Genomic DNA, 13,941 nt, shown 5'->3' on the forward strand with positions numbered 1-13,941 from the left:
CTTTGTTCCAGTAACAAAGTTAAAAAAAGACCCTACTATACACACATACAAAGGTCATAAATGAGTTTAGATAATAATGTCTTTTCCTGCAATACTAAAGACTACAGTTTACTGCCGATTTTCTGCTTGCAAGCAGCAGTCATGAGAATGAAGGTGACAGCTGGAAATGACAGTTTGTATGCTGGGAAGCGGCTGCATGGGGCAGCACTCGTAAAACTTCAGCCACAACGAATACGGAAAGGGGCTCATTGCATGTTCTCCAATTTAAATGAGGGTCTATGTTTGGATTAAAACTAATTTAATGAGACCGTTACTGTGCTACTCTGATGAGTTATGGTCGCACGTGATCATAAGATGAGCCTCATATATAAAGAATAAAAACATTTCTGTATTATACGGGCAGCTAACACCTATATACACCTTTTTTCAACACAAGTAAAATAACTTTAAAAGGAGAAGGAAGGCTAAGGTAACTAGGGGGTGCAGTTGTTAGGCAACCATAGTGTATCTAGGCAACTACCTGTTACCCCAGGCTGGGTGCTGCCATTGTGCCATGATGCTCAGAATGAAGTACCCCAGGCTGGGGCATTTTTTTGAAGAAGACGAGCAGCAGCCCGGGGTAACTGGCACCCCCAGTGATTTTACCTTTACTTGTTCATTAGTTAAATATCCATACACTATTAGTTTCTTTAACTTATAAAGCACCAATGGAGTATCGCTTTGATCTCAAGCTATATTTCCTACAATTAGCCAAATTAGTTGTTACTAGTGATAATGAGCTCTGTATAACAACCCCCTGACATCACTTTTGTGGCATCTGTGCACTGGTAATGTATAAACTACCACAAGAACCAAAAAGTTAGAAACATAAGTGGCTTAAATAAAAAACAGCCAGAAAGTTTACAATTTAAACTAGTGATTATATAGCAATACATGGACCCAATGCCACAAGTGATTGTGGGAGCGGGGGAACATGTCTTCTTATTGGGCAAGATGAAGTTTTTATCCTGACCAATTTCTATCTATTCACCAGAACATGAATATGTTGGCCCAAAGCTTTAGCAATCATCTGCCAGTTTGCTTTAAAGCAGCCAACCAAAGCTAACCCAGGAGATTCAGGCAGTCTAATTCCCTAAAGACTTTCATGGCTAACACTAGTTTGTGTTGCTCCGGGGTTGGCCACTTAAGGGTAAGAACCCACGGAGCAGTTTAGTCGCCCGTTATAGATCTCTGCTATCGTGGGCATCTACTGCTCCGAAATGGCAACCGGCAACGAGTCACCGATTGAAAGCCCTTTGCGTCGCTTCGTTTTCCGAAGTCATGCAAAGTTGCCTGCAATAGAATCAATGCAAAGGGCTTTCCACCGGTGACACCTATTGTTGCCAGTGGAAAGCCATTTCAGAGCGGTTTGTTGCCCTTGATAGCAGAGATCTATCACAGGCGACTGAACTGCTTTGGGGGTTCTTACCCTTAAATGTAACCTTTTTTGCCCTGTTCATTGCAACTGGAAAGTAACCCCGTATGATCATAGCCTAAATGTTGTTCTGTTTTTATTCCACAATGCTGTCTTGTCCAGTTCTCACCAAAATATCCCCCCAACAATGCCCAGCTTTTCCCTGAAGCACAGGTCAGTTTCTCTCTGCCCAAATAACACTGTGCTAAAAAGCAACACTTGCATTAAGCCAAACAATGATTTTTCATGTTCTAACAATCTAACCCCCATATGTAATAAAAGGCACCAGGAGCAGTAACCCATAGAAACCAATAAGATGATTGTTTGTAATCAGATGACCAGAAAATTCTACCTGATGATTGGTTTCTATAGGTTACTGCTCCTGGGCAAACTTTTATTACATAACCCCCTTAAAGCTTATTGTGCTGGCACTTTCAAGAGTGAATTTCAAGTGAATTTCAAGTGAAGTTCAAGTATGGCATGATCAACTTCCTTCCATCAAATACAGCAGTGAAGACAACATAAGATCCCTGAGATCCTGGAGAGATTTACATGAGAAAATGTTGGTATTGAGGCCATTCAGACATGAAAGAAACTCAACAGAAATAAGGGTGGGAGGAGAAATGGTAACTGAAAAATAAAGAAAACAAAGATTTATAAAATATAGAATTTTACCCCTATGTCAAAATTACATGACACAAACACACAGTTCTAAGATTTTTATAAATGGAAAGTTTTAGGGTACCCTCTGCCCTCAGGGTTATGATGAAAAGCAACACATCGCTACTCCATTAACTTTGTTTCTTACTTTAATATAAGTTTAGTAATGGGCCACTGATTACTATTTTATATTCTCTTGCTGAATTAGGCTTTAGAACTTGGCACAAAACCCAGAAGCTTTTCCAAGGAAGACAAATATTGCTATCTTAACAGTTACTTGGGTCTCAACAGATGCAGTGAACTTCTATATACAGGTATGGGACCTGTTATCCAGAATGCTTACAGGAAAGGGATCTTTCTTTAATCTGGATCTCCATACTTGAGATCTACTAAAAAAACATGTAAACATTAAATAAACCCAATAGGATTGTTCTGCCCCCAATAAGGGGTAATTATATCTTAGTTGGGATCAAGTACAGGTACTGTTTTATTATTACAGAGAAAAGGGAATCATTTAACCATTAAATAAACCCAATAGGGCTGTTCTGCCCCCAATAAGGGGTAATTATATCTTAGTTGGGATCAAGTACAGGTACTGTTTTATTATTACAGAGAAAAGGGAATCATTTAACCATTAAATAAACCCAATAGGGCTGTTCTGCCCCAATAAGGGGTAATTATATCTTAGTTGGGATCAAGTACAGGTACTGTTTTATTATTACAGAGAAAGTTATGCTTAAAAAGTTGAATTATTGGATTAAAATGGAGTCCATGGGAGATGGCCTTCCTGTAATTCAGAGCTGTCTGGATAATGGGTTTCTGGATTACAGAAGGAAGGAAATATAAAAACACATTAGTGCAACAAAATTCAGCAAAAGCAGGAATAGTGTCTGTAATTGAATCAAACACTAAAAATCTTACAATAATTGGCTGCATTAAGGACTGAAGTCCAAACCCTCATTTGAGTAAACCTGACAAAACCGCATCATCTGTTTCCGAAAATCTGTATTGTGTCGTCCTTAAGACTCTTTACAATAAGACATTACAGGATTGGATTTGGTTGTGCAGAACATTATAGTCCCGCTAGTTTCAGTGCTGTTAAAGCCCTTAGATTTATACAGGATAAAACATGGATGGGTGACTTTATATTAAACTCATACATATAGTTTCTGTATAATAGGGTGTGCATCCACATTGAATTTGATTTGGACTTTTTAACCAAAAATGAATAAAAAAACTAAATCACAAAGCTACATAAAGTACCACTATATAAAGCGTTGATATTAAAGCAAATAATTGCACTTCCAACTCACACATCACCACAGCCAATCAGCAAGCTAATTTCCATTTGCTGTAGTATCATAAGTCTGGGGATGTGCCATTGTGCATGTCATTCTGTTCCATAATATCCATACTGATACAAATACCAGATTAACATTTCTCCCCGGACATTAGGACCATTAGATATAGGGTCTCACTTGGTCTGGCTCAGGGCTGCAAAATGATTTACACTTTAATACTGCATGGGTAGGATGTAAGATACATCATGATAATTAATTCAAATGTTTTCTAGTATCATATCTTATTGGCTGCTGATTCTGCCTTACTCGACTAGGTCACCTTTACTGATTGGGCCAAGGATGCAACAGGAATAAAGAAATTAGGCTACTTTTGAACTGCCTATTGTGGAACCCCAAAACACAGACTTTTTATCGATTAATATTATAACCTGTGGTTCTTACACGGCCGGGTAACTCTTGAGCAGACTATAGAATTTTCTTCATACGGTCAATGAAAGTTTTGTATTTTATTCTTTGTATATTTTAATTATGCTTCAGGTTTTTTATATTTGGGTGCCATGCAGTATTCCAGGGGTGAAATTCAATGGTAACCATATTCCGTCTCTACCTTGGTAGAAAGAACTGAGCAGGCATATACTGTAGCTCACCTATATCTGCTTTACGCCAGGTGCATTTCTGTTCTAATGCTATGGTGATGTTGCCGTCACATTTCAAGTGCTAGTTTTTTGGAGGACACGTTTATCTAGTTCTTAGGATTTTTTCTTAGTCTTGGGCAAATGTAACTGCAAAATACTGTCGAATAGGAAGTAATTAAAATATTGTTCACTAAGATACATTGCATAAAAAGCAGATTCTTTCCAAGGGGAGCACAATGGAGGAAGAGAAAGATGAAGATCTTTAAAAAGTCCAAATGATCTGCCAACAAGGTGACATTTTCCCAAGTCTTGAGCTTGCAAGCAGCAACCGATGAGCCCTCACCAGCTACAGAGAAGCGTGGGAGCCGTTACCAAGTGTCCAATGCAGCACTGACAACAGTTAATGTGGCCAAGATGGTGCTACAATATTTTGAAGATGGCACCGAATTCAAGAGTTTTCAGATGCATTGACAGTTTGGGACAAGAATGCTCCTTTATATCCTGGGGATATAAGGCTGGATCTGACCGTGCTAGATGACGATGATGGAGAGCAAGACTGAGCACTTTGTACAGAATCAGCAGGGCTAGAAAGCTTGGCTGTAGGATAAGCAGAAGATGGCATGGAATGCCGTGAATTTAATGGGGAAGGAGGAGAGTCTATAGCACTTCCATCGGAAGAAACTGGGCTGCCACATCGTCCTTCTCCTTGTAAGTACCGAATGCACTTCTTTTTCCTCCTAAGAACAGTGAAGAGAGTTATCTGTAAACAAAGGGTGAATCCATCATTTCATATATATTAAAATCATGTACATCAAAACACATTTGTAGGGCAGACATCTAGTTACAAGGATAAGCTAAGGAAACACCAAATACAGTATTTACATATGCTGAATGAAACTGAAGGTCTCCAAAAGCAAAGGGGGCATACTACAAGGTCATCTCTGCTTATGCACTGCTACAAATGGAGCAGTAACAGCAAAAAATTCAAGTAATTAATATATGAAGCAGTATTGCCCTGCACAGGTAAAAGTGCTTTATTTGCTCCAGAAAGACTACTATAGTTCATATAAACAAAGCTGCTGTGTAGCCATGGGGGCAGCCATTTAAACTGAAAAAAAGAGAAAAGGCACAGGTTACAGATAACCGATAAACTGCTTATATTCCCATTGTATTCTACAGAGCTTATCTGTTATCCACTATATCCCTGTGCCCTTTTCTCCTTTTTTCAGTTTTAATGGCTGCCCCCATCGCTAAACAGCAGCTTTCTTTATATAAACTACAGTACAGATATGGGATCCCTTATCCGGAAACCCGTTATCCAGAAAGCTCCGAATTACGGAAAGCCCATCTCCCATAGACTCCATTTTAATCAAATAGTTTAGAATTTTAAAACAGATATCTTTTTTCTCTGTAATAATAAAACAGTACCTGTACTTGATCCCAACTAAGATATAATTACCCCTTATTGGGGGCAGAACAGCCCTATTGGGTTTATTTAATGGTTAAATGATTCCCTTTTCTCTGTAATAATAAAACAGTACCTGTACTTGATCCCAACTAAGATATAATTAACCCTTATTGGATGCAAAACAATCCTATTGGGTTTAATTCATGTTTTATTGTTTTTTTTTAGTAGACTTAAGGTATGGAGATCCAAATTACAGGAAGACCCCTTATACGGAATACCCTTGGTCCCGAGCAATCTGGATAACGGGTTCTATACCTGTAGTTATAAATTCTAAAGCAAACACACAACTTTAGATTATGGCCACCTTATGGTGGGCGATATTAGACTGGTTTGATCCTTTGGCCCCCAGGACAGCAACTGCCACTAATAAAGGCAGTCAAGGAGAGGACCACCTCAACACACTGCTGTGGTTCTCACCCCAATGAGAATATCAAACCAGTCTGATTCTCAGCCAGAGAGCGATAAGGAAGGCCTGTCGGCCGACCCTATGTTTGGGTCGGTAAGCTGCTGACTCAGTCTAGAAGGCCAGAGCCGGCAGCTTTAATCAGCCCCTGTATGGCCACCTTTAATTAGAGAAGATATCTAAACTAATAGCATAATTAATACCAAAGAGCTATCAAACATAGCCTGGGTTAAAGTTCTGAGAGTTGAGAGACCCTCAACAATGACTGAAAAATAACTGAAAAATACACTACACAGTTAACGTACATATAAAACGGATACATTTGCTAACGGGGTCCCATCAGACAATGAGATCTGTGCATAAGAGTGGTATTCACACTAGCAAGGCATTCCTGTTAGATGTGAGCATGCAGAACAGGGAGGGTAGGAAAGCACAGCAAGGACATGACATGAGACTGTATATCATACACACCTGCATGGACCGCACCAGTCTGTTTGTTGGTTGAGGCCAAAGCGAGCTCTGCATTTCTTAGGGGAGCCAGGGTCTGAGTATAGCAACATGCACAGGGAAATGCAAAGGCACGCACAAAAAAAGGAAAAGAAGATGCAACATAAATTTAGCCACTAGAAAAGCAAAAAGCCTGAATTCTAATCACTAACTTTTGCTGAAAACAATTATGTTATAAGTACAGACACGCAGAGAAAAAGGAAAACATGGCATAGCCTATTAGCTTGTCTCACATTTGGAAGAGGTAAGAAAGATTTGTGGGTCTCAATGTGCCTGAATAGGGCCACATGGACTGGAAATATTACATGTACCTGGATCTCTGTATCTGGGGTTGGCACATTGTTTTATCCAATGATGTGTTTGCTGGATACAAGCCATGAGAGGTGGACTGATAACCCAAATCAGAGATCAGGTAAATTACAAATTAAACACAGTCATTACCCAGTTCCAGCTGTGCTGCTTGTTATTCGCACATTAGGGAAACTGCAGATAGCATGCAATAATCCATGTTACATGAAGGTATTCAGGCAACCAGTAGTACCAATGAGAAAATGCACAGCGTTTAACAAAAACCCCCAAAACATTTATAACCCATAAAAACATGTATTGTGGCAACTTGTGGTATGTATTTTACAAAGACATAGTTTGCTTCAAGTAGGAAACAGATCAGTTATTGTATGACAGTGCCGAGACCCTACAGAGCAGTGATCCCCAACCAGCTCCCAGTGGCCTCAAAGCAGGTGCTTATTTTTTGAATTTCTGACTTAGATGCAAGTTTTGGGACAAAAAGACCATGTATACTGCCAACTAGAGCTTCCTGTAGGCTGCCAGTCCTCATTGGGCCACCAAATAGCCAATCACAGCCCTTATTTGTCACCCCCTTGGTATAGAGGATAACCAAATCATCCAATAGCAATGCCTGAATCTCTTTATGTATTAATATGAAATCACATTTATATGAAGTTCATCCCAAATGGATGAGACAGAGTTTATCACTATCAGTGGTTTGGAGAATATGTATCACTTACTAAAGTGACAGTATATCACTTTGAATTCAGTGTATTACTGGATTAATTAGGCACGGCTTAATACTGAAAGCTATGGGATACCTTACCTGAAAACCCAGAAAGCTCCAAATTACAGGAAGGCCACCAGAGTCTATTGTAAGTTAATAATTCTATTTGATTTTTTTTAATATGATTTCCTTTTTCTCTGTAATAATAAAACAGTAGCTTGAACTGGATGGTAACTAAGCTTCATGAATCCATATTGGTGGCAAAACAATCCTATTGGGTTTATTTAATGGGAGGGTGATGGTGTAATATCCTTCGCTAGTTGTTGGGATACTTCTTGTGAGACTGTGGGGAGTTGCATGGAGTCTAGATAAAGTCTGAGATCCTCTGAGGTTTAGTTGTATATAGTTCTGAGTAAAAGTTTGTAAAGACCTGGTTTATTGCTGGTATAGAGACCCTTATGGATAGTATTGCTAGGCGTTTCCCCAAATTGTCTCCTTGCTCAAATATGTTCCCTTTTTGGAAGAGGGTATATTTTTCAGTGAGCTCTACCTGAGCAATATTAAGGGCTTCTTTGCACTGCTGCCATTCACATTTCCTACTATCAGTGGGGTCAGAAACGTATTTAGCCTCTGCTCCCCTCACTTTTTGGGATTTATGGGAGATAACAGCTGCTGTATTTAAGTTGTAACCCTTAATATTACTTATAAATTTCCCCCTGATGTACGCTTTTAGTGCGTCCCATGTAATATCTGGGGGGGTATCTTCCAGGTTGGTTGCTAGGTATGTATCCATGCTATTTTGGATAATTTCAATCATATCTCTATGATTGGCCCAGTACAGGCTCTATCTCTAGAGCCTATCGGCAGGTGTGGTTGAGGCAGTCAGAGTTAGTAACACCGGGGAGTGATCTGATATAGTCAGATATTGTCAGTATATCTATACTTTGTACCAGTTTATTGGTCTCCTCGCACCTCAGTGCTAGGTCAGTTCTAGAGAGAGAGAGTTGGGAACTGCTGAGTAGCATGTGAACTGGTTACGGACCCTCCATAGATCTATCAGACCGTGTGCATCTGAAAAAGGCTTGGTTGGTGGATTTTGGTGCAGCTAGTTCTTCTGTCTCTCCTGTGTATAACTGCAGTGTAATAAATACAGTGACTCCCCAGCATGATTCAATTACAATTGTATTACATTAAGAAATGCTTGCAAACACAAAGGATGCACTGAATCCATAATTTTTTGGATTTGACTGAATACTGAGCAATTACAAAAATTGTGTCATTTGAACAACAAGCTGTTACATTCAGTTTTTCAGAGCTTTTAACATTTTACATGATGTTTAAAGTTTAGAGGGGTCTGATTGCTGCAAAGAGTATTGGAATTCAGTCAGTATTCTTATTTTTTTTATTACTTATTTTATATACTTATTATATCTTATCATATATCTTATTATATCTTATTTATATACTTATATACTTTTTATCACTTATTATATTACTTAGTTATTCAAACTATTCCCTGGTTGCTAAGGTAATTATTACCCTAGCAACCAGATAAGTGCTGAAATTCCAAATCAGAACTAAACAAAAAGGGGAAAAAAAACCCCCCATAAATATTTTTTTTTTCTTTTTGTTTAGTTAGCCTGGCGCTGCAGACTGCAGCATGTCCTACCCACCCCATTAAACTTCTACTTTCTTAGACTTTTCTTAAAGCATAGCCAGCTGTAAATCAGTGCCGCCCCTGGAACAGAGAAGCTAGCATTTTGGTTAACCAACACTTAATATGCATTTTGCCTTAGTCACAGAATCCCTATGTAATGTATGGGAAGAACAGTATCTATCATTATCCAATAAGTGCTTCAGCCATATGTGCTCCAGCAAAGATCTGGCAGAGAATGAATGTCTCTTCCTTGCCTTAGCCAGGAACAAAGTTAATCATTTAATGCACAATTGCTATTTATTTGCTAAATTTAACAGATTTGGAAATAAAAAACTGTGGGCACCATGTCTTACTCTTTACATCTCAATACTTTGGCAGAAATCACAGCCTTTAAAGGAGAAGGAAAGGCTAAGTCACTTGGGGGTGCCAAAATGTTAGGCACCCCCAAGTGACTTTAATCGCTTACCTTGTACCCCGGGCTGGTGCCCCTGTATGGAGAAAACAGCACCAGCCCAGGGTACTTGTAGTGAGAGCTTCCTACTTCCTTTTGCCGGCTAAATCCGTGGGCCGGCGCATGCGCAGTAGAGTGAAAAGCCGACTTTCTTGTTTAAGTTCGGCTTTTCACTCCACTGCGCATGCGCGCGCAAGCGAAAGAGAAGTAGGAAGTGCTCGCTGCTACCCCGGGCTGGTGCTGTTCTCTTCGTACAGGGGCACCAGCCCGGGGTAAAAGGTAAGCGATCTAAGTCACTTGGGGGTGCCTAACATTTTGGCACCCCCAAGTGACTTAGCCTTTCCTTCTCCTTTAAGGCTGATGCAACATGGGGCTGATACTTGGCCTGCAGAAAAAATAAAACTTCCAGGATCCCCAGCATCAATAGGCGTACTGAACGCAACTCATCTGGAACAGACTGGGGTGGAGCATTTGTGCTTAATGGCAAAACACTCAAGAGTAAAGGTGGCCACACACGTGGCAATCTGACGATGTTTCGTGCGACCATCGGTCGCACGAAACATCGTCAGATCCGCCACACACCGTCAGGGCTGAAACAGCAGATAAGGAGGTAGAAACAATAGGATTTCTACCTCCTTCTGCCGATTCAGCCCTGACGGCAGATTTTGCTCAGGTGCCTTCTATGGCGCCCAATCAAAATTTTCTGACCTGGCCGATCGGCGAGTCGACCAATATCAGCAGCCTCCTGCGATACCGGTCGACTCACCGACTTGCCATACACGCACCGAATATCGTACGAAACGAGGTTTTGTACGATATTATCGGTGCGTGTATGGCCAGCTTAAGGAGTGACTTAAGGAGATTCAAGTACCTGAATGGGTCAATTTACACAACAATTGTAGCAGCTTCAACAGTTCCCATTCTATATCTAATACTGGTAACAGCACTGTTGCAAACAAGCTCCTGTGTCTAGAAATAATTCCCGTCTGGTTATTAGATTCTCACTCTTAGAGAGGCCCATGGTATAAGCATGGTGTAAGGTTTATCTGGCTTGGATTAAGTTCCAACCAGGCAGCAGCCAACCCCAAGTTACCAGGAGCAGCAAAAAGCCTCTCCTCGTAACTTTATGAGCATTAATGATGCTCTCTGCACTAGCGATGTGACCCCCTCCTGTGCAGGAAAGGTAAGTGTGGGTAGTAGGGGCACTGCAAGTATCTAGATTAGAATCACCCCTGGACCCAACTTGCTAATTAACTAAAGGTGGTCATACACTGAAAAATCTACTCATTAGGCAAACACCTTTCAGTGGGCAATATCAGGTTAATCTGAGGATTGGATCAACAAGATGATAAAATCTTCACCCCTATGGATTTTCAAACCTGCTTGATCGATATCTGCCCGATTTTTTTTTTTTAACATATACAGGTCAGTTAGGCCCATTGGAGGGCCCTATACATGGGCCCATAAGCTGCTGACAGTGGGCAACTTTATTCGGCCTGCTTATGGCTGCCTTTAGACAAAAAGATAACACTTGTGGTTCACATGGCAAGGTGCTCAAACGTTTATGTTTTATTTACTTCCAAACTGGTAAATTCAGCACATGTATGATAAAAGTTCATTCATTACCAAATCACATAACCTGACCAGGGATGCCCAAACTTTTGAACTCACTTTTACCTACATATTTACTTAACTAGTCCTTCATGATCTTTTAAAATGTCCACTTTAAACTAAATGCTGTTGAAAAACATATGTAATGTATTGACCTTTGCACTGTTTATCTTGCGATACCTTATTTCCATTTCTTGTAAAATTTCAAAAAATCTATAAAAACTATAATAATAAAAAAACTATTCTGGCATGCAGAGCCCTCCCTGTTAAAATACCTTTAACCATAACACTAATAGATGGAATCCATTACCCATTATTGCCAAAGGCTAAAGCTCGCCATGCTTGAAGCATTTTGTTCCCATAGTGGCTATTGCTCAATGTTTCATCTTCTTCTGATATTTTTTCCCCCTTTAGCACACCCATAATGATGTCTGGCCACATCTATCATTTTCTCTAAGTTTTGTTAAGGCGTCAGCAAAGCTTATGGTAAGATTCCAAAAACCACAACATCTTGAAATAAAATGAGTGAAACCATTCAAAATATATGTGTGGTTACAGAGAAGCAGTCTTACGAGTTTTGTACATTGCACAAAAATGAATGCATTGCATTATAACATTCTGCTACTCCTTATAAATTACATTTACTCTGCGCCTACATTCAAATCTTTATGTATAAAAATATACTGGATATAAAAACTATACACATCCCTGCAAAACGGCAGATTTTTGTTTAATAAAAAAAAAACAACTTATTCCACCTTTACTGCAAAATTGCAATCTATCTGAAACAGTTTAAAGAAAACAGAAATCATACAAAAATCACTTCTGAACTTGGCAATTTTTGGCCACTCCTCCTTGCAAAAAATGTTCAGATCTGTCAAATTGCGAGGGTATCTCTCCTGTGAACAGCTCTCTCCAGGTCCCCTTGCAGATTTTCAACTGGATTAAGGTCTGGGCTCTGGCTGGGCCATTCCAGAACATTGATCCTCCTTTGGTAAAGGCACTGTTTGTTGAGTTAGATGTATTGCTTTGGGTCACGAAGTTCCTCTTCATCTTCAGCTTCCTAGCAGATGCTTGAAGGTTTTGTGACAAACCTTGACTAAAGTACCAGTTCCAGCTGATGAAAAGCAGCCCCAAAGCATGATGCTGCCCCCACCATGCATTACTCTGGGAGTGGTGTTCTAGTGATGTGCGGTGTTATTTCTGTGCCAACATACCTTTTGGAATTCTGGCCAAATAGTTCGACCTTGGTCTTACCAGACTATAGTATATTTTTCATGTGTTTGTGGAAGGGGTTGTACCCCACAACCCAGACATATGAAGAATACGACTGATTGTTATGACATGTAGAGAACAAACCGTACTTGCCAAGAAATCCTGCAGCATCTTTAATGTCGCTGTATGCCTCTTGGGGGCCTCCCTGACCAGTTTTCTCCTTGTCTTTTCATCAGTCTTGGAGAGACATCCTGGTAGTCACTGTTGACCCATATTTTCTCCACTTGTTGATGCCTTCACCATGTTCCTCGGAAGGTTTAGTGATTTGAATACTTGTACCCCTGTCCAGATTTACACCTTTCAGTGAAAAGATCCCTTTCATGTTTTGAAAGTTCTTTGTGGAACATGGGTTTTGGAGTATGAGAACAAGCAGAATAATCCTACAGTAACAGGCAAGCTTATCTGAGCTAAATCAGAGCCACTTTAATTGATGTCAGATGTATACTAACTACTATATGAGATGAGACTTAATGTGATTAGTTCATTCTAAATGCAGCCACATTGTTCATTTTTCAAGGGTGCACGCAGTAATGCAAGCAGGTTTTTTGCATGATTTTTGCTTTTCCTTCTTAACTACAATGTTTCTGATTTGTTTTCAGCTTTTATATAGATGGCAATTTTGCAAAAAAAGGTTGTGACAGGAACCTGCCATTTTGCAGGAATGTGTAGACTTTTATATCCACTGTAATTTAATCATTTACACCCCCCTTCATTACTTGTTTTATGCCTTATGATACAAGATCTGTTCTGTCATATACATGTAAGGTTTGTAAAGTGAACTGGGGCCTTGTCATTGTTAATGAGGCCCTAAATAATGGCTTTGCTTTGAGTATAGTACAAAGTGTAATAGCCTTTAGGCAATACATTCTACACGGGTTTCTAGATGCTTGTCATTTCCCAGAACTATTTTACTAATATGAATGAACATTATATCCATTTCCCTGCAGGCCAAATCTGAGATGCTACTGTAACAGAAAGATATCCCATGGGGAAGGCAGCAACCCTTCTTCAATATGTGAAGAAACTAAGAAAATATTAATGTATGAAAGGAATGCAGTCAATATATCGTTCATGACAATGGGCAATGGTATAATTTCCCTAAGCACTTACAGTCAGTGTTGGACTGGCCCACCAGTGTATCGGGAATATGCTCAGTGGGCCCAGGTGTCAGTTGTCCCTGCTGCTCACCCAACCATTTGGCCTTGTATGCCTATATCATAGTGATTCTCCATTTCTGTATGAGAATAAAAAGGAGAAATGGAGGGAAGGATAGATAATAGTGTGCAAAGAGAATAGACTAGGAAAATAAAGACAGTGAGAAAATTGGAGTGAAAATAGTTTTAGAGAGTGAGCCTTTTAAGGTTTTCTGGGGGACCCCAGGCATACCAGTACGACACTACTTACAGTATTACAGCAACCAAACTTAATTAAAGTTAAGAGACTAGGCAGATTATGCTCTAGTTTAGGGATTGATTAACCTATGGGGGTCTCAATGTTGTTTAGAG

General features: G+C 39.8%; 1 protein-coding gene across 7 annotated transcripts in view; it reads right to left on the minus strand.

Annotated features, from left to right (window-relative positions):
* Window positions 1-3,101: 3,101 nt before the first annotated feature.
* The window catches only part of tcf7 (transcription factor 7), a 77,014-nt gene continuing 66,174 nt past the window's right edge, over window positions 3,102-13,941 (minus strand). For 2 of the 7 annotated variants that reach the window (XM_031897793.1, XM_031897794.1), the window contains 2 exons: window positions 6,392-6,464; window positions 3,102-4,786 (listed from right to left, as the gene is read on the minus strand). In XM_031897793.1, coding sequence (XP_031753653.1) covers window positions 4,498-4,786; window positions 6,392-6,464 — 362 coding nt within the window. In that variant the 3' untranslated portion in view covers window positions 3,102-4,497. 7 annotated transcript variants of the gene reach the window in all.

Source organism: Xenopus tropicalis, chromosome 3 (genome assembly GCF_000004195.4).
Source record: "Xenopus tropicalis strain Nigerian chromosome 3, UCB_Xtro_10.0, whole genome shotgun sequence".
Classification (NCBI taxonomy): Eukaryota; Metazoa; Chordata; class Amphibia; order Anura; family Pipidae; genus Xenopus; species Xenopus tropicalis.